This window comes from Gracilinanus agilis, chromosome 1, assembly GCF_016433145.1.
Source record: "Gracilinanus agilis isolate LMUSP501 chromosome 1, AgileGrace, whole genome shotgun sequence".
Classification (NCBI taxonomy): domain Eukaryota; kingdom Metazoa; phylum Chordata; class Mammalia; order Didelphimorphia; family Didelphidae; genus Gracilinanus; species Gracilinanus agilis.
The window spans coordinates 571,927,485-571,949,176 of record NC_058130.1 but is presented as its reverse complement, the minus strand read 5'-3'; the positions used below and the strand labels follow the sequence as shown (position 1 = coordinate 571,949,176).

The following is a 21,692-nucleotide window of genomic DNA, read 5'->3' as shown; positions in this document are numbered from 1 at the left end:
ATTCATTTGGATCAACAAAAGGTAAAGAATATCAACAAAATCAGTGAAAAAAAACATGAAATAAAGTAGCTTAGCCATATACTGCATCTCAAACTGTATTACAAAGCAGTACTCATCAAACTATTTGATACTGGCTAAGAAATAGAGTGGTAGATTAGTGAAATAGATCTGAATCCAGATAAAGGCTTTCTCAACAGAGTATTAGGGGAAGGAAGGAGGAACTCAAAAATAAAAAATAATTATAAGTTGCTTTTACATGTAATTGGAAAAAAAATTTAAGAAATATTTTTAAAAATGGTCTAGTAAGTGACCTAGTAATTAAAGCATAGGTTTACCTATATCACTGCCATTCAGTAAAGTACAGTTACTAGTATGAAAGTCTATTCTTTGACATTTAAAGTTCTTTACAACCTGGTTCCTTCCTACCTTCCAGTATCCTTACACTTTACTCTTCTCCATGTACTCTCCAATCTAGCTATACTGGTGTATTTCCTTGGGGGCACAGAGGACTATGATTGTTTTGCTAAACTTGGGAGTAGGAAATGCCTGAGTTCAAATCTTTCCTCAGACATTTATTAGTTATATGATGCTAGGAAATTTACTTAACCTTTCTCAGGTTCTTAGACCATTTGGGAATTGGTCTATAGCAGTGATGGTGAGTCTATGGCATGGGTGCCAAAGCTGTATGCAGAGCTCTCTCTGTGGGCATGTGTGCTGCCATACCCCCGCTCCTCCCCCCCCCCCCAAACATCCCAGAAATTGTTACTAGAAAGGCAGAAGAACTTGGGCAGAGCTTCTCCCTTTCTTCTCTCCATGTGCTTGATGACATCTTTTCACTTCACCCACCCCTCCTCCCAGAGGCCCAATGGGAGCACTTTCTCCCTCCCCTGTGTGGGGTAAGGCGGGGAGTGGGGCACACTCAGCATTCAGTGGGAGGGCAAGACACGGCATATGGTCTCAGGGGTGGGGCCCAGCACACAGTCTCTAAAAGGTTCCCATCACTGGTTTATAGTTTTCTTCTTTTTTTTCTCTTCTTGGATTAGGTATTTTCATTATATTTATATTCTTTACCAAGCTATTGACTCATGATTTTCTTGCATCACTCTCATTTATTTTCCCATTTTTTCCTCTATCTCTCTTAATTATTTTAAAAAATCTATTTTGAGCTGTTCCAGGAATTCTTTTTGGGCCTGAGACCAATTCATAGTTTTCTTTAAGGCTTTGGATGTAGCAGTTTTAATATTGCTATCTTCTTTTGCATTTGTCTGTTGATCTTCCTGGTCACCATGGCATCATTCTGTGGTTAGTTTTTTTGTTGTTATTTGTTCTTTTTTTCCAGCCTTTCTTGACATTTAACTTTATGTTAAAGTTGGGCTTTTGTCCCAGAGTGGAGGGGGCACTCTCCCAGGCTTCACATTTTTTATACTTCTATTTTCAAAGCTAGTTCTGGGAGTCTATAAATTATTAGTTATTTCAAGGTAATATGATCTAAGGAGAAGTATGGTAACTGCTCTCCTGGCCTGTTCTCTAGCTTATGAGTGACCACAAGTACTCTTTTCTTTATTTCTTTTTTTAAACCTATACCTTCTGTCTTAAAATTGATACTATCAGTTCCAAGGCAAAAAAGCAGTAAGGACTAGGCTATGGGGTTAAGTGACTTGTCCAGGGACACCCATCTCAGAAGTGTCTGAGGTCAGATTTAAACCCTTCTGTCTTTAGGCCTGGCTCTCTATCCACTGAGCCACCTGGCTGCCCCAATAAGCACTCTTTTCCACCTTGGAACTGTGATCAGAGTTTCTGCTAATATTCCTCCTCATCCTGGGACCCATAACTGCATATAAACAGTGCAGTAGAATTCTGGTGCCAGCAAAGAGTCTCTTGTAATCTCTAGTTGTCTGACCCACTTACTGTCTGTGGGCTGAGAGCACTTAGAAGCACTAGGACTGACTGCTGCCTCTGCCCCAAGTCCTGTTGCTGCCTTGCTGGCACGTGGTCTGCCCTTAACTAAGCTCCACTGCCACCCAATGAAACAGAATTTTCCTGCTGACTTTGTAAGTTGTCTGGGGAAGGAAATTATTTCACTGCCTTCTTTTGTTTGTTCTGTTGCTCCAGAATTCATTTTGAGGTGTTATTTTAGTGAAGTTTGGAGAGAAATTTGGGAGAACTTAGGTGAGTTCTTGCCTTTGCTCTGCCATCTTGGTGCTCTTAGTCAAAAGTAGACCATGTCCCAGCAAGGCAGCAACAGGACTTTTGGGCAGAGGCAGCAGTTGGTCCTAGGGCTTCTAAGTTCTCTCAGTCCACAGACAGTAAGTGGTCAGACATCTGGAAGCTCCCTGAGTTGTTCCCATTGAAATTTGAGGGGATTTGGTGATGGTGGTTTGACTTGCTTGATAAGTCTTTGAGATTGAATCCCCATCACCAGGGGCTCCCAAATGGCTTCAGCACTACTCTAACCCATAACTCGTGAGCTAAAGTGATCTATCTGTTGACCCCAGGCTCCTCTGTAGCTGAGATCATAAACTTCCTTTCTCAACACTCCAGTATATCTATTCCAGTCTGTAGAGAAATCATTCTTTACCTCAAAAGATAGTCCATTTAATTTTTTAATCAGGAATTTCTTTCTTTCATTGAACCAAAAATCTTCCTTTCTTTAACTTCCCATTAGACCAAGTTTATGAGACCGATAAATCAAATCTTTCTTCTAAATGAAAATCCTTAAAATATCTAAAGACTTTAGTCATTTTTTGCCCAAGTCTTCTTAATTCTGAGCTCCTTCAACTTATCCTTATGCCATTTTTTCTAATTCATATCTTTTTTCCTTATTCATTGTAAATTTCTATGCTTTGGATAATGACAAAGGGAAGAAATGTTAGTTTAAAAGCAATCTTGGACCCAAACAGATGATAAATTATCTTAAGGGAGAAATACATGTTTTCTATATACACTAAGTATGTTAATGTACCGAAAGCAAATTAATGATAGACTTTGTTTCAGGTGGCCATATATAAAGCTGCATATGTTATCAGAACATAACCATCTCTATATTACTTGGACTAATCTATGGCAACAGAAATAATAGCTGATACAGTCAGCAATTATAGAAAAAGATAACCTAATGACTAGTATTCACATATTTAATTACCTTCCAATGTTCTAGGATAACCTGATGGGCTAGAACAGTGATGGCGAACCTATGGTATGGATGCCAAAAAGGGCACGTGGAATCCTTGCTGTGGGCATACCTGTAGTTGCTGACCAGAGTTCATTACTAGAAAGCCAGAGGGACTCAGGGTGGAGCTGTTCCCCTCTCCCTCTCCATGCACCTGAGGACATTCCTCACTTCCCCTGCCCCTAAAGCCCAATGGAGCACTTCCTCCCTTCCCTGTGTAATGGGGAGAATAGGAAACTTAAAATAAGGCAGAATAGATGAAAGCTTGAAGAAATCTTGGACTTCATGGACATTCCATAATGGAATGAAGCCAGGGTTTGAAGAGAGAGAGTGGTTTGGCCAAGCTGAAGGGAGGAGGCCTTGGCTGTGTGGTCCAGTTTTGCCAAGTATCCAAGGAGCTGACAGAGTGAGATTTCACTGAGAAGAAGATACTTCAATCAATTATCATGGCCTAGGTAGAGGGAAGGTTTTGGTTATCTGCTGGTGGCCAGCAGATTTATCTACCTTGTTCAAACTAGAGTGTTTGTGGATTAACTGGCTGTATATAGGACTTGTTCCTGGTTCCTGTGACATGTGTGACATCTTGGAGCACTGTGGACCAGTGTAGTGAGAATCCCATTTCTCCAGCCCTCTCTTATTCTAGTTAGAGGTTTAGTTTAGTTTAGACCTTAGTTTAGTTAAATCCTTTGGGTTATTCTATAGTGTAGCAAACCCTTCACTTCCACTTCCCTTATTTATATCAATAAACCCAGTTTGTTTGTACTTCCAGTCTCCTCTAAGCCAGTGATGGGCAAACTTTTTAAAGAGGGGGCCAAAAGAAAGGAAATGCTCATCTGTCAGTCTGTTTCTAAGGCAACTCTTTTGAAGTTTCATTGTATTGTATTCTACTCACTGTATTCATCAGATTAGGAATAATATCCTGTGGTGGGATAGAACATTTCAGGGGGCCCCATCTGGCCTTGGGCCATAGTTTGCCCATCACTGCTCTAAGCCATAAAGAACCCACATCTTGAAGTGATCTAAATCACTGGTTTTCCCTGGCTGGTTGTCATTTAGCTGACCAACTGTCATTCCTCAAACCTCACATTCCCATTTGGCTTCCCTATGTTTACCTGTCAGTCCTTCCCTTTGTGAGGTGTGGGAGGGTTCCCAATTTGTCTGGAACCCACTTATTCCCCTATCCCCAGTATTTTCTTTTTCACCTGTCTGGGGTAAGGTGCTGAGGGGGGAAGGGGAGGCTGACATGCTATGGGAGGCTGTGGTGCAGACAAAAACCTGTTGAGTCTGTGGTGAAGGTGATTCTTTGTGGTGGGGTTGGAGAGGAGCTAAGTTTGAGGGGAGCAGAGCTCATGGAGTGGCATATAGCTTGAGGGGAGTAGAATGAGTGCTGGGGCCACTTTCTTCTCGCTCTCCACACACTCCTCTCATCACTTACCCAGCAAACCAGTGGGAGCGCTTCTTCCCTCCCCTGCCTGGGGTAAAGGGTGGGGGGGACCAGGGAGGCTGGGGTGTAGGGTTTGGCACTTGGTCTCAGAGGTAGGGTGGGGGTGGGGCCTGGCACTCCATCTCTAAAAGGTTCACTATCACTGGACTACAAATATTGATACTTCCCTCAAAATGAGCTGTCTATAATCAGTTTTCAAAAGAATCAGATTTTGTATATTTTAAATATAAGTATATAGGTAGGACCTTCCAATCTTGTGACTTGTTAGGGGAAAATGAAAATATTTAATTTTTTTAGCACAATATTTAGGATTATTCTGTATAGACATAAACTATTTTAGAGGTACTTCAATTTTTATTTTTAATCTACATTAATAGAATTTTAATATTTTTGTAATATTTTTTGGAGAAACTGGTTTTATGAATTTTTCTAAACTAAAAATATACATTATTTTATAATTGTTTTTAGGGTTATGCTGACACAGAAGAAACTTTGGGAAAATGCATCCTCATGCTAAGTGAAACAAATCCTGAGGGAGAAGGTGGGATCCTTCCAGAAACTTCCAGATTAAAGTCTATATTTCGACTCTTGCTATTGAAAAAAAAAACGTAAGTAAAACTCTTTGTGTAGAAAATACAAATTTTTAACATTCTGATTAATCTCTTCATAGAATGAGACTGGTTTTATTAGTTTAAGGATATAGATAGTTTCTAACTATATGATGAGCCAGAGAAAAATAAAAAATAAAAAAAAATAAAGGAAAAGCTTGCTTCATTATATCGAGGGAAGAGCATTGATAATAAAACAATTCTACTTTTAATGGTTTTGTGAGTCATATTTTATGTATATTTCTCTGTTATCTCTAATTGCATCTGTACCTTTTTCAAATACATTGTTTTATGATATTGAAATCATTATCATGTTTGATTATAAAGAAAAAAATGGTTATTTTGATGAACACCTGAGACACTAGAAAGAGCAGAAGCACAAGTTAGGGGGAAAAAAACCATTTATACAAGGCTTTAATGTTTTCATATATATATATATATAAATTTTATTTTATTTGATGTGTCAGTACTTTTAAAAACTTTCTACTAACGGCTAGTAGCCTACCATCTCTTTAGTAAATTGGGGCTACCAATATTTCTTTTCATCCCTCTATTATTTAACATCCTAATTATATGAATTTTCTAGTTTTTCATGTCCATGAATGTTGTGTTTTATGTTACTATTATGTGAGCAAATCATTACTGGTAACCAATTGTGCTTATTTCATTCTGCATCAGGTCCTGTAGATCTTTCCAGCTTTTTCTGAAATCATCTTGCTTATTATTTCTTATAGCACAATAGTATTCTTTTACTAACGTGTACCACAATTTATTCAGCCATTACCCAATTGATAGATATCCCCTCAATTTCCAATTCTTTGCCACCACAGAAAGAGCTTCTATAAATATTGTTATAGAAGCACGTTCTTATTTTAACAGAGACTGATACATTATGGTACAATTGAATGTAGTGGACTTTTCTACTAGTAGCAGTGCAATAACCCAGGACAATTCAGAGGAACTTGTGAGAAAGAATGCTGTTCACATCCAGAGAAAGAACTGTGCAAACGGAAATGCATTAGAAAAATATGTGATTGATTACAGGGCTATGATTGGGGTTTTGATGTTAAAGGATTGCGCTACTACAGATATGAATAACTTGGAAATAGGTTTTGAACAATGATACATATATAATCCAGTGTAACTGCTTGTCAGATTTGGGAGGGGGAAGGAAAGAGTGAGGTTGGGAGAGAGATCATGAATCATGTAACCATGGAAAAATATTCTAAATAAGAAAAGGGAAAAGGAAAAGAAACAGGTTCTCCCTTTTTTATTATCTCTTTGGGATACAGACCCAATAGTGATATTACTGGATCAAAGGGTATGCACAGTTTTATAGCCCTTTGGGCATAATAACAAATTGTCTCCAGAGTGGTTGGATCAGTTCACAACTCCACCAACCATGCCATTAGTGTCCCAATTTTGCCACATCCCCTCCAACATTTACCACTTTACTGCCATATTGGCCAATCTAATAGGTGTGAGATGGTAGTCAGTATTGTTTTTATTTGCATTTTTCTAATCAATAGTGATTTAGAACACTTTTTCATATGATTATTGATGGCTTTGATTTCTTTATCTGAAAATTGCATGTTTATATCCTTTGGTCATTTGCCAATTAGTTCTTTATAAATTTGAGAAATTAGACCTTTATCAGAGATATGTTACAAATTTTTCCCCCAGTTTGTTGTTTCCCTTTTGTTTGTAAAAATGCTTTTTAATTTAATGTGATCAATATTATTCATTTTACATCTTAAAATACTGTCTGTTGTTTGGTCATAAATTCTTCCCTTCTCCAAAGATCTGCCAGGTAAACTATTTTGATGTTTCCTTAATTTGGTTACAGTATCACTCTTTATGTCTTAAATCATATATCCATTTTTAGCTTATCTTGGTATCAGGCATGATATATTGGTTTATACCTAGCTTCTGCCATACTGTTTTCCAATTTTCCAAATAGTTTTTCTTAAAGAGTGAGTTCTTATTCCAAAAGCTGGGATCTTTGGATTTATGAAACACTAGGTTGCTAAGGTAATTTACCCCTGTATATTGTGCATTTATTCTGCTCTGCTGATCTACCATTCTATTCCTTAGCCAGTATCAGATTGTTTTGATGTGTAATGGGGAATTGTCCTAGAGGGATGTTAGATGCTACAACCTATCTAGAACTCCCAATGGCCAGTTAAGCACAAAACCTTGGCTTATGGAAAACAAAGTATATTTCATAAAGGTAATAAGGAAAACTAGTAGGTAGGACCCTAGCAATTTGGAAACTAACTCCACCCATATTCTAGATCCAAGGAAAGAGTCTCCTTCTCCAGCTCCTCCAATCTGGCTTACCACCACAGAGCGCCTCACTGAATCCTTGGAGCTGGCCTTTTAAAGCAGTTTTCTCGATGTCACTTCCTGTCAATCCTCCACTTTATGGGAACTAATTGCAGTTTTTCAATTTGCCTAGCACTGCCCAGGGGGTGGGACAGTGGCCTCTGGAGTGGTCACTCACTCTAGCAAGTGACTTGTGAACTCTCATACTTAGTGACTGGTAAGATACTAAGTAGGGGTACTTAAGTTTTTGATTGATTAACTTAAAAGTTATTGATTGATAGACAAAGAGAGTTTGATTCACTCTTCACACATTGTTCTTTGGGTCATCCACAATTTTAATTTTTAATAATCTGTGATGTTCTATGATTTTTAGTCATATAAAATCACCAAAAAATTTTTTTAAAAATTGTTTTGGGGTGTTTGGAAGCTGTTAGTGATTTTTAAAAACACTGTTTCTCAAATGCAATTGAGTTTGATATCTTCATCTTATTCAGTTCTGGATTCAGCTCATTGTCCATCTGTGGTACCTGAACAAATTAGGGCCATTCCGTACAATAGTTGCAACCAGAGCTCTTTTGTTTGAGTTCCAGGAATTTTAAAATGAAGAGACTTGATCAGTTTCTCCTATCCATTTCATTTCCTTCATTTGGCAACAAATGCTTCTCCAGAAGAATGAGTATGTGGTAGCCCTGACATCTGTACTAGAGAAAGCAATAGGAAAAAGCCTATGCACAAAACATGGGTCCAGAAGCAATTTATTTTTATTTTTTTTAAACCCTTACCTTCTGTCTTAGAACCAATATTGGTTCTAAGTTCAGAAAAGTGGTAAAGGCTACGCAAAGTGGGTTAAGTGACTTGCCCAGGGTCACACAGCTAGGAAGTGTCTGAGGCCACATTTGAACCCAAGACCTCTCATCCCTGGACCTCAATCCACTGAGCCACCTAGCTGCCCCCCAGCAGCAGTTTATTAAAAAATATTTGTTAGAACCAACTGGAAACAGAAGGGGGTGGTGTATTCCTCCAAATCTGTATATGACTTGGAGTAATGGAATAGCAGCCCCTTCAAGAGACTTTAATAATTTTCCCTTTTTGTATAGGAAGAGTACTTTCTCCAGTGTGTATTTAGAAATGTTCTCGCTTTTGGGAATGTTCAAGGATGGTTGGGAGCTAGGTTATATCTATTACAGCTATTTCCAGAAGTATTGTTTGAGAACTTTGAACATTAATTGTTGGAAGGACATGAGATTATGGAATTAGAAAATAGTAAATTTCCTTGTTTATTCAAGATTGGCCAACAAGATGAAGGAAAAGAGCTCATTTACGACCTTCAATATGATGGGGCTATTTAAGTGCATATTCTTACTTATCTTTCAGTTGGAGAAATAGAACTAAACCTTGTTTAGATTTAGGAATGAAATAAAAAAGAAAGCAGGAAGAATTGTAAGGATGGGATTTGTGCAAGTTGGTTATAGTTACTGACAGTTGAGAGTCCAGAGAGAATTCTGGGAATTTCTCTGAGGAAGAAGGCAAGGAGATATCTTTGGTCAGAGGACTGTGAGGAGAGAAGAGGTGGACATTCCAGCTCAGATCCAGTTCTGAAGGCTTGCTGAGGATCTTCTTTGGAAATTAAAACCCTGATTCCCTGGTCAAAGCCATTCCATCGCATCTCACCCATCAAGATTTCAACCACTGAGTTAGCTAAGTTTTTGGACTCCATTTTGGGAGTGATCTCTTAGTCTCCTCTCATTACCCAACCTTGCTGAGAGACCCCCTTTCAGTCAAAACTTGCAATTATAGAAAAGGATAGAAACAGAAGGAGAAGGGACAGGGGAAGAAGCTTAGGAGTGGGAACCCCAAAAGGTTTCTACCCAAGTGATGGACCCCATAGAAATAAAGGGCACCCCAAAATCCCTCTGCCCTTCATCCCTTTCCCCAATCCCTGAATTGCAAATAATAAAAGCCATTCATCAGTCAGCATTCCAGAGTGCCTGAGAGACAACAAAGGAGAGGGGAACCACAGCTTGGTATGGGTGCCTCCATCTCGAAGCTGGACCACCCGTTGTGAATTTAACTGATATGGGGAGGTTTGTGTGAACCCCGTCCTTATTCAGAATCAGATTGGGGTACTACATGCCTCCTCTAATAGGGAAGCCTTGCCCCCAACTCCTGTGGGGCAGCTCAACCATCCAGGTCACCCAGTTTCGGGGTGACACTCCCTTAAAGACTCCCAGTGTATATTCAGCCCCAGGAGAGAGCTGGAAGAGACTCAACATGGACTTTCTCTATCTCCCTTCTATCAAACATTGGTTATAGGCTCTTTTTATTGTTACAGAATAAAACTGTATTGGTAGACAACAAATATTAAATTTCCTGGGCAGCCCCAGAGAAGATATTCTTAGATTGGTCTCTCAAGTGAAGATCAAAGCCCCTATGTAGATGCTTAAGGGTTTTTCCCCCTTGGCATTTGACATAAGAATGCTAACTTAGATTCTTTTTTTTTTTAATTAAATATGTTATATTTTTCTAGATTACACGTTGATACAATTTTCAGTAATTTTTTTCTGACATTTTGTGATTCATGTTCTCTTCCTCCTTTCCATCCCTCCCCTCTCCCCATGATGATGGGTAATATGATATAAGCTATACATGTGTTATTATACAGTTCATATTTACATGTTCACCATATTGTGAAAGATGACACATATCTTTTACAGTAAAGAAAAATTCATGGAGGAAATAAAGTGAAAAATGGTATGCTTCAATCTGATTTTAGACTTCATTAGTTCCTTCTAGAGCAGTGGATAGTCTTTTTAATCATGAATCCCTAATAGTTGTCCTAGATCCTTGCATTGCTGATAATAGTTTTAGTCATTCACAGTTGAACATTGTATTTTATTGCTGTTACTGTGCACATTTTCTTTCTTCTGCTCACTTTATTTTGCATCACTTCATAGAAGTTATATAAGTCTTTCCAGGTTTTTTGTTACCATCTTGTTCATCATTTCTTATGGCTTGATAATATGCCATTACAATCATATACCACAACTTGTTCAGCCATTCTGCCTTGATGGATCAAAGGGTATGCAAAGTTTTATGGCCCTTTGGCTAACTTAGATTCTTTATTAGAGAGGACAATCAACTTTAAATGCAGAAAGATCCTAACAATAGGAGAAAGGCCTTAATTATTAATGTAGCTATGTATAATGTTTATGTGCACCTACTTGTTTCCCAGCAAGCAGTATCAGTTCATTTACATCCACCTGGGGAAGAATGGCACTTGTAATTACACAATTCTAAGAAGCAAACATATCCTCAAATGCATAATAAGAAGGTCATAGAAATCACAAACATGACACAGTTATAATTAAACAGTCCCTGTTAAGATAAATGTAATGAAGCTCTTCTAACTGCATGTTATAATCTGGAATATAGGCAGTTACCTTTATAAATATCTTATAAGCCTTTGTAATTGTGATACTGTATTCTTAATATACAATTGTGGGAAAAAACACATGTTTATTATAATATTTTGTGTCTTTAGGTTACGGGACGTGGCATCAAAGCTTTTAGCATTTCAACTAATAAATGAAGAAGGGGGAAACATAAAACGCCCTTCCATCGATGCTAACCTTCTCTCTAAAGTCACCAACTTGTTTATTGTGGAAAAACCTATTGATCTCAAATTGGATGACATGAAACAACCAATTATCAAGGTGAATCAAGTATCATTTCAATACCATCTGTTTATGTTGTATTGTTTCTTTGGGTTTTGTATGTCAGAGTAAAGTTATTCCTTACATCTCTTAAATTGTACACTGGTCAGATGGCATACTTTGTGTTTTCTTCCTGTGTGTCTTCATTTGGTAAGCTCAAATTAATCTTAATGTTACTTTAAGGAGATCATAATTTGAAAGGTATATCTGAAAAAAGTGATCTAATGCATTCTGAAAATACGTTTTATATAATAGATCAAGTGTGTAAGTACCTACCCTTTCAGAAATCAAAAGTTAATTCTATTTTATTTTAGCTTTATTTTCCATTATCATCTACTCTAGGTTTCTATTTTTTAAAATAGAGAATAGTAGTTTGCCTTTTACATGATTTTATTGGTTCTGAAACATATTTTGGTTTCATTATAACCCTAAATAATTTTTTATCTCTTATCAGTTAGTTATTTTAGATAGAGAATATTTCTAATGAGATCAAGATTGTGAATTTGACATCTGTATAGATCTATTAACTTTTCAGAGAAATTAATTTGTTCTGTAGTTAGAGACTGTATTTCTAATCATTTTGCTAGACTCAAAAAATCCTGGCAGAGCTCTGTAAGGTAAATGCCTAATAAACCATTCTTAATGGCACCATGGTATAAGTGTCATTAGGAGAGAATAGGACATAGAGAAGAAGTATTGTGGAGATAGAAACAATATTTGAGAAATAATTGTTTAAGTGAGAGTAAAGAACTGAACCTGACAGTGATGTTGTGAACCTTTGTGACTGGTGGATGGAGATGCCCTTGATAATTATAAAGAAGTTTGGAAGAGTGCAGGGAAACATAATATGACTTTTGCTTTGTACATGCTGAGTTTGAGATGACTTTAGGAAATGATAATTAAATCTCTTGGAACTCATGAGGTCACCCAATGAGAGAGTATGGTGAATGAAGGAGAGTTTCCAGGCAGAGTCTTCATGTACACTCACAGTTAACACCCAGTAAGTATCCCATAGATCCGTGTTGGTGAACCGATGACATGTGTGGGGGGCTGGGGGAGGAGCTGCTCCCCTCCCCCTCTCCACCATGCCTGAGGACATTTCTCCCATCACCCCCCTCTCTGCCCAGCAACCCAGTGGGAACACTTCTTCCCTCCCCTGTCTGGGGTAAGGGAGTGGCTCACATGCAGTGTGAGGGTTGCAGTTTGGGCACTCAGTCTCTAAAAGGTTCGCCATCACTGCCGTAGATCATAGATGATAAATAGTAAAGGAAAATAAGAAAGATCAATAGTACAGTAGGAGAAGACCTGGGAGAGACTACCAATACAAAAACCCTAGAGGAATATATATTCAGGAAGAGTGATCAAATATCAAATGCCAAAGAGGTCAAGAATGATGAGAATTGATGAGTCCTTTAAATATGGTATTTAAGCAATCTTTAACTTTGGAGAGATTTCATGCTGCTTAAATGATAAGATTGGAAGCCAGATTGCAGAGGATTCAAAATAGAATGAGAGTAGAGAAAGTGACTTCCTTAAAGAGTTTAACTATGAAGGGGAGGAGAGACCAGGACTATAGCTAAGCGGCAATGGTGAGATTTAGGGTTTTTTTTTTGTTGTTGTTTTTTTAAGATAAGGGAAATTTGGATGCGTTTGTAGTCAGTAGGAAGTATAGAAAGGGAAAGCATGAAGATCATATGGAGTGAGGAGAGTGTGAAGGAAGTAGAGGAATATGAGAAATTGGCCCTGGTTAGGATAAAAGTCACCCCTTCTTCAGAGACTGGAATAAAGAGGGTAATTGTGGGAGATGATGTCAAGGGTATGTCAAAATGTGGATAGTCAATTAATTTTCTTTAAGTTCAGAAAGAGATAGCAGTCCATTTTGAGAAAGTACTATTATAATGTGAGATGGGTAGAGGTTTTTAAAAATTTCTTTTAAAAAATTATGCTTTTGGGGCAGCTGGGTAGCTCAGTGGATTGAGAGTCAGGCCTAGAGATGGGAGGTCCTAGGTTCAAATCCAGCCTCAGACACTTCCCAGCTGTGTGACCCTGGGCAAGTCACTTGACCCCCATTGCCCATTCTTACCACTCTTCCACTTAGGAGCCAATACACAGAAGTTAAGGGCTTAAAAAAAATTATGGTTTTGTTGATACTCTTTGTTTTGCACATCATTTATATTTCCTCCTGTATTCATATTCTTCTCCCTTTTCAGAGGTATACCCTTTATAGTAAAGATTTTCCTTTTCAAAGGGGAGAAGAAATAAATTCGCAAACCAATCAAAATATTGAATATTATGCATACAAGATTCCATACCATTGGATTCCTGTCACTTTAGAGGAAGAGGGGAATCAATCTTGACTTCTTTAGGTCCATGCTTATTCTTTATAATTTAAAGTATTCTATTAAAATTGGTTTATAGTTGTTGATTTTTCCACTTACATTGTTATAGTCATTGTGTATATAATTTTCATAGCTTTGCTTAAGTTCATATTAGTTTTTTTGTGCTTCTCTGTATTCATCGTATTTATTGTTTCTTATAGCAAAGTGATATTCTATTGCATTCATGTTCCACAATTATTTTAGTCATTTTCCAATTGATGGGGATTTGCTTTAATTCCAATTCTTTGTTACCATAGGAAGTACTATTATAAATATTTTAGTGTATATGTAAAGTGAGTTATTAAGCTTAAAAATCTATACTCATCTAGTTTTGGTGATGATTACTATCATTGAAAGTCAGAATATAGTGCCATCTCTATTAATATAACCTCTGTGAATTAAACTTCTTTTTAAGGAAGTAGGTTCAAAAACTTCTCATAAATAACACTTAATCCAGTTTTCTGCACTCAAAGATGCATGCAAAAATATTTCTAAATTCATTTTTGGGGGGCTGCTCTCATTTTAGGGTAAAGAAGGTAAATCCTAGCTAATTTCAAATTTTCAGTTTGTCTCCCCTTTTTTACCTCTTTCTGTCTCACTGGTAAGTCTATATACTACTAATTTAAAAACCCATCCTTCCTATAAAAGCTTGGAAAAATGTGATGTTATTATTTTTATAGTCACACTAGACCTACCCCATAGATAAATAAATAACCTCCCTTTGATCCTCTGGGAAAGAGTTATAAGAATAGGCATTCCATGGTCTCTTCCTCAGCCCAGATAGTTGCCAGGACTTTGGAGAGGACAAATCAGGGCTGGATAATCCTATATCATTTCTATTTCTAATAGTGAAGTTTCTGGTGAAAAAAAAATGCAAGATACAGCATGCATTATTTTTGAAAAAAGTATTACTATAACTTAGATTAGGATTTTCTAGCCAAATAATGTCAGTTATTGATACTGTTAAGTGAAATAGACATTTGGAAGATAAGCAGAGGGAAGAAGCATAATGTTGTTTTGTCTTGGATCAAAAAGTTAGAACCATTGCTCTATGACTTAGTACAGCATAATATAAAAATGTAGGGGGCAGCTGGGTAGCTCAGTGGATTGAGAGCCAGGCCTAGAGATAGGAGGTCCTAGGTTAAAATCTGACCGCAGACACTTCCCAGCTGTGTGACCCTGGGCAAGTCATTTGACCCCCATTGCCTACCCTTACCACTCTTCTGCCTTGGAGCCAAAACACAGTATTTAAAAAAAAATGTAATGTTTAACATTTTCTGTAATTTAGTACTCAATAAAATAAACATGAAATTGAGTGACTCAGGAGAAAAGTAGATTTTGAAAATTTTTTGGTTATGGAATAATTGTTTAGCTTGTCTTTTAGAATTTTATATATATGTTTGTAAAAATGTAAAAAAATTTTTGTTCTTAGGTGGAGGCTGTTGAAAAATTGTATGAAGTCTTTACTTCAGATGTTGATCTACCTTTGAAGAAGTCAGCTTTAGATCAATTAGTTATAATTTTTCAAGGTAACTCAATCTTGGGGAAAATTATTCACAAAATTCTGGTAAATTTAATTTTGTATTTCTGTTGTCTGGAATATTATTCTTTCCATTTCTAAATCATTTAATTAATCTTCTAATATTGTAGTGCTGTTTGGGTACTAGAGTGTGCATTTTATAAACTTGATTGGAATATTCGGTTTCTATTTTACCATAAGATATGCGGAGAGTTTGATCACATCATCTATTCCTAAGTAGATATACAGGAAATAATAGTAGTTGATGATTTTTAAAAAACTTTACCTTCTGTCTTGGAATCAGTACTAAGTATTGGTTCCAAGGAAGAAGAGTGGTAAGGCCTGGGCTACTGGGGTTAAGTGACTTGCCTTTGGTCATGCAGTTAGGAAGTGGCTGAGGCTAGATTTGAACTTCCTGTCTCTAGGCCTGGCTCTCAGTCCACGGAGCCACCTAATTGTCCCAGTTGATGATTTTTATGAATTGATTTTGAGACAGTTAAGAAGATTTTTTTCTTTAGCTTAATTGTTAAAGAACAATTGTCATTATGTAACTATTTTCTCTTCTTTCATATTAGATATTACTAATTACTTTGCATTTACTTCACTCCTGTCTCTAGAGAATAATTCTTCAGTACTGGTAAAAGTTGGTATCATTATTTAGAATGTTTCTAAGGAAGATTCTAATCCTAGGAATAAATTAATTGCTTCATGCATTTAATGACAATTATGAAATTCTGAAGCTCAATCTGTTCATTTGTATTATAGATCTAGAGCTGGGAGGGACCTCAGAGGCCATCTAATCCAACCCTTTCACTTTACAGCTGAGGAAACTGAGGCCCAGGGAAGTTATGTTACTTGGCTAAGGTCACACAAGTAGTAAGCAGAGGTAGGATTTTAATCCAGGCCTTCTGGTTCCAGAGCTAGTGCTCTTTCCATTGTACTACACCATTTCTGTAGTCACTACCTATTAATGCTTCATTAAAGTAGAAGTACTAGAACATTCTGTCAGGAAAAACTAAGGTAATATTACCATCATGTATTTTTTTTAGTTGATGAGATCTCCTAAAGAAGATAAATTCTTCTCCAGCTTGCAAAATTAATTATTTAAAAGCAACTAAAATTTCCAGCTTTAGTAATAGGCCATAACATTATACCAATATGTTAACCATATCTATCAATACTTAGAATGTCAGTTTTTGCTTATTCATTGGTCAGTTATCTAATTGTTGAATTTTTTTAGATTTTATTTTCTATTTTCTATTATGCCCTAACAAAGTAGGTAAAACAATGTCTCTGAATGCATATTTTTTGGAATTTTGACAAAAATCTAAATTCTGGTTTATGCCTTAAGATCTAGGGATGTATGTTTCCAGAGAGAGCACTAATAAACGCTAATGGCAGTTTGAATCATACTTTAAAAATTTTTCGTTATCTCTTTCACTTTGTGCTTTCTTTTGCAACATGGTTGATATGAAAATATGTTTGGCATAACTTCATATGTATAATTGAAATCAAATTGTTTGCCTTTTCAAGGAGAGAGGAAGGAAGGAGGAGGAAAGGAGGATCACAAGAGGGAATTTGGAACTCAAAATTTTTAAAAATGATTGTTAAACATTTTTTTGCATATAATTAGGGAATATTTAATTAAATAAGGAAAAATAATTAAAGGATTTATAGGGATGTATAGGTTTGGGGTAGGGGATGCGGCATGTTAAGAAGTTAATTGAAATTATGGCACTAGTTTATATTTAATCTATACAAGGTATTCTTCACCTAGAGTCTGTGAACTTGTTCTTTTTAATATTTGGAAATCTGTACTTAAACATAATTGTTTTCTTTTGTAATTCCATTTATTTATGCATCCATAAACATTCTTCTCAGAGGGAGTATATACTTCACAAGGCTCAAAAAATGACACAAAGAAGTTAAAGTGCCTTTGATTTAGACATATTCCAAACTCTGGAACTTGGCTTAATTCCCGGTTTAGAACAGTTAGTTACATGATAATCTTTAGCAATTTTTGGCCAGTTTTGTAATCCTAAGGTTGCACTAAAAGCCAGGAATTAGGAGACAAATATAGCTGCCATTCTGTGAATATATTTAGTGAGACAGGGCTACTCTATAACAATGTAAAAGCATACATTTTGTAAATATTTGTAACATTCAGTTACATTATCCTTATTAGCAATTGTATCTTAAATAGTAATTCAAACTACTAAAGACTGTTAAAATAAAAGATTTCCAGAAATAGCAAGGGCCTGAATAGCATCATGAAATAGGCCAACAAAATGTCCCCATGCATAGATGAAATATATTAGGAGTGGGGAATAGGCAACAAAAATACATACTGGAAAAACTAGGAATAAGACATTTCTTTTCTCTGAAAAACATACTTAATAGTGATGATAGAAACATTTACAAGTTTCAAAAAGAACTCAGTAGTTCCATATGAAAATTATTTTTGTTAAATATTAAAATTTTAACTTAATATTTATTTTTTTATTTTTTATTTATTTATTTTTACATGATTCATGTTTTTACTTTCCCCTTCAACCCCCTTTCACCATCCCCCCCAGCCAATGTGCATTTTCACTGGTTTTAACATGTACTACTTATCAAGACCTATTTCCATATTATTGATAGTTGCATTTTTGTGGTTGTTTCGAGTCTGTATCCCCAATCATGTCTGCATCAACCCATGTGTTCAAGCAGTTGTTTTTCTTCTGTGTTTCCACTCCTGTAGTTCTTCCTCTGAATGTGGGTAGCGTTCTTTTCCATAAATCCCTCAGAATTGTCCTGGGTCATCGCATTGCTGCTAGTACAGAAGTCCATTACATTCGATTTTACCACAGTATATCAGTCTCTGTGTACAATGTTCTTCTGGCTCTGCTCCTTTCACTCTGCATCAATTCCTGGAGGTCTTTCCAGTTCACATGAAATTCCTCCAGTTTATTATTCCTTTAGCACAATAGTATTCCATCACCAGCATATACCACAATTTGTTCAGCCATTCCCCAATTGAAGGGCATGCCCTCGTTTAACTTAATTTTTAAATAGCTACAGTGTCTTTATATTATTCTCTAGTCTTACAATTTTGTTTTCCATAATAAAAATATTTAAGCCTTGCATTTGAAAAATCTTTCTCTTAAGAACTCAAATAAACAAAGCATTTTAAAAGAGGAATTTAACTTTATTCCTTTGAAAAAATGCTATAATAAAATGTCTAGAACATTAAGTTAAGTTAAATAATGAGTCAAAGACTTATTAAATTCTGAATAGAATAGTATCTTAGACTTATTTTTATAGCATGTTGCATTTTTATAATTTTCCCTTCTTTTACAGATATCAAAATGCATAATGTGTTGAACAAGATGGATTTAATTGACAGTATGTTTTCTGTTTTAAATAAATGTGTAAGAGAAGATGGCCAAGTAAGTTTCCATCTACCACCATTTCTAAACTTTGCTTTCAGTTCCCTCAAAACCCTGAGCCATAAAAGCCCAGCAAAATTGCATTTTTCCAGATAGTCATTACTTTATTAATGAGATTTTACTGCCAGATATAATTGAATATTGGCTATCATTTAGCTTTGAATCTGAGAACAAACCTATAATTAATTATATTGGCCTCATTTTAAAAAATTCTTAAGTAACATTTATTTACATTTCTTTTACTCTTAGGGCAGCCATGTAGTTCAGTTGATAAGAATGCTAGACCTGGAGCCAGGAAGACTTCTCTTTCTGACTTCAAGTCCGGCCTCTTATACTTACTACTCTGGACAAGTCATTTAACCTGGTTTCCTAATATTCCTCATCTATAAAATGAGATGAAGAAGGAAGTGGTAAGATAATCCAGTACCTTTGCTAAGAGAACCCCAAATGCATTTATGAAGAGTTGGACATGACCAAAAAAATGACTAAACAACAAATTTACTCTTAGTTTTTTTAACCCCTTATTTTGTGTCTTAGAATCAGTACTATATATTGGTTCCAAGGCAGGAGAGTGGTGGTAATGTTTAAGACAATGAAGTTTAAGTGACTTGTCCAGGATCTCACAGGTAGGAAGTTCTATATTAGAACTCAGGACCTCCCATCTCTTGGTCTGGTTCTCTGTACACTAAGCCTCTTGGCTACCCTGTTACTCTTAGTTTTTATGAAAAAACCTATAGTAAGTAATACTAAAATAGCTTATTTTCTCATATTAGAATATATAAAAACAACATTATTTTGTTTTTTTATTCTTGATTAGGAAGTGGAATGTATGATATTACCGTGCCTTACAATCATAAGAAAACTTCTGACTATCGATTCAGTTAAACGTCTGTCTCTTTCACAGGAGACCTCTACCTTCTTCCTGTTATTCAGAGGTGAAAAAAGCTCTTATTAGTAATGTAATATGTTTATTGGTTGGAGAGAATTATTTATTTTGAGTTTAATAACCATTTTCCTTTTTATATATATCTATGTATATGCATGTTTATATGATACACATGCACTTATTGATTGACAAATGTATAAACTATGTCTATATATTTGTGTACATAATATATGTGTATATCTACATCTGTATTAAAAAGGAGAAATAGTTGTTAAACCCCTAATATTTAGAAATGCCTGATTTTCTATAAAGCTTTAAAATATATCGGTACATTTTGGTAATGACATATTGTACTGTATGAATTTTTCTTTTCTAATCCCATTACTCAGTTCAGTACTTTTAGTGTGTTGACCTTTGATCTATTAAAAGCTGTACCTCATGAGGATATTTTATACCCTTTGTACATGTGCCATCTGGTGTCCTGACATTTAAGTAGAGTCCATGCATATAAAGAGACACCACTGCAGCTGCTGTTACTACATCTCTTCTGTGACCCATTGTTTGTTTTGTTTCTGTCATCAGATCCTGTATCCTCTAGTGGCTTATTATCTCATTAGGCAAGCATTAGTATCACATATCCCCACCTGTAAAACTGGGAGTTTGTATGCCTTTCAGAATCATCAGTGGAGACTAATTAATCTTTGTAAAATGCTAGTCAAGTTCCATAGCTTCTGTTCTTTCATTTATCCTAATTTTGATAGTTTAATGGAGGAGGAAATCCATAGTCACTTTTGAATAGTTAACCTAATATCTTTAGCTGTCAATTTAGTCATCTCCTGAACCTTAATTTTATAATATTCTTTTTTTTTGGACAGATTAGGTCAGTATATTCTATTTATATTTATTTTGATCTTGGGCAAATCACTAGTCTTTTTTGGGACTTACTTTTCCTCTCTATAAAACAAGAGGATTGGACTGCATGACCTCTAAGGTCCCCTCCTTCCAGTTATTCCTGTGCCTCTAAGATTCATTTGACAAGCAGTTAATGAGTACCTACTATGTGCCAGGTGCTGTGCTAGGCATTGGGGAAACAAGTACAAAAAAGAAACAGTCTCAGACCAGGCACTTATTGCAAGGTATGCTGATAAGAAAAAAAATCCAAAGAAATGCTAAATTTTTTGTTTTGGCCTAAGAGAGTACACTGACATCTAGTTGAGTTTTTTCTTTTTTTTTTTTTTAATTTTAAACCCTTAATTTCTGTGTATTGACTTATAGGTGGAAGATTGGTAAGGGTAGGCAATGGGGGTCAAGTGACTTGCCCAGGGTCACACAGCTGGGAAGTGTCCGAGGCCGGATTTGAACCTAGGATCTCCTGTCTCTAGGCCTGGCTCTCAATCCACTGAGATACCCAGCTGCCCCTTACACTGACATCTAGGAAAGAAAAGGTCCTTTTGTGGGGTATCATCCCTCATTTAAACCCTGTAGATGGGGAAGGAGAATGCTCTAGGAATAGAGTAGCCCCTGTGCAAAGGCAGAGAAACAGGAGACGAAATGACCTATATGTGAAATAGCAAGTAGGCTAATTTGATTGCCTGGTCAAATCAGGGTTCAGACACACTAATATATTCCACAGCAATTTTTTCCCCTTATATTTGTACATTTCCTGAACATCCAAAAAATTGATCAATTATATAATCTTTATAGTGTGTATCTTCATTTCAGATTCAAAGATTAATATGTATGTGTAAGATATTTTCTTATAACTAAAATATTTGATAGAAAATTTTGTTTTTTGACTCTTTAGTTGCTTTGATATTCCAAAAGGATTCTGCCATTGTGACTGAAGTGGCAGCATTATTCTGTCTTCTTCTGTTTGATGAAGTATCACGAATGGACATATGGTATGTTATAAAAATTTAACAGCACCTACTTATCTGTGTTTTCTTCTCTAACTTTATTGTAAAAGAATTGGAGATATTTGTGATTTCATGTCTATAAGGGTCAATCTTTAGGAAGCTTAATCAGTAGTGATTTTTGGTTCATGAAAGAGGCTCAAAAAGGCTTTACTTACTCCTAATTTTCTTCTCTGTTAATTTGCCATACTTCCAGAAATTCCCACTATTACTTTCCAGAAGATCCTATTTCAATATTTAAGTATGTTTCTAGGCAGAGTTAATAGCCTTTAGCACCTACAGACATATTTTAATTTATCACATGTT

At 36.0% G+C, this 21,692-nt stretch overlaps 1 protein-coding gene across 1 annotated transcript in view; it reads left to right on the top strand.

Annotated features, from left to right (window-relative positions):
* The window catches only part of RTTN (rotatin), a 233,494-nt gene that overhangs the window by 60,629 nt on the left and 151,173 nt on the right, over positions 1-21,692 (top strand). Inside the window, exons 17-22 of the mRNA XM_044667121.1 lie at positions 5,082-5,221; positions 11,088-11,259; positions 15,070-15,166; positions 18,499-18,587; positions 19,405-19,522; positions 21,278-21,374. Coding sequence (XP_044523056.1) covers positions 5,082-5,221; positions 11,088-11,259; positions 15,070-15,166; positions 18,499-18,587; positions 19,405-19,522; positions 21,278-21,374 — 713 coding nt within the window. The remainder of the gene's footprint in view (positions 1-5,081; positions 5,222-11,087; positions 11,260-15,069; positions 15,167-18,498; positions 18,588-19,404; positions 19,523-21,277; positions 21,375-21,692) is intronic.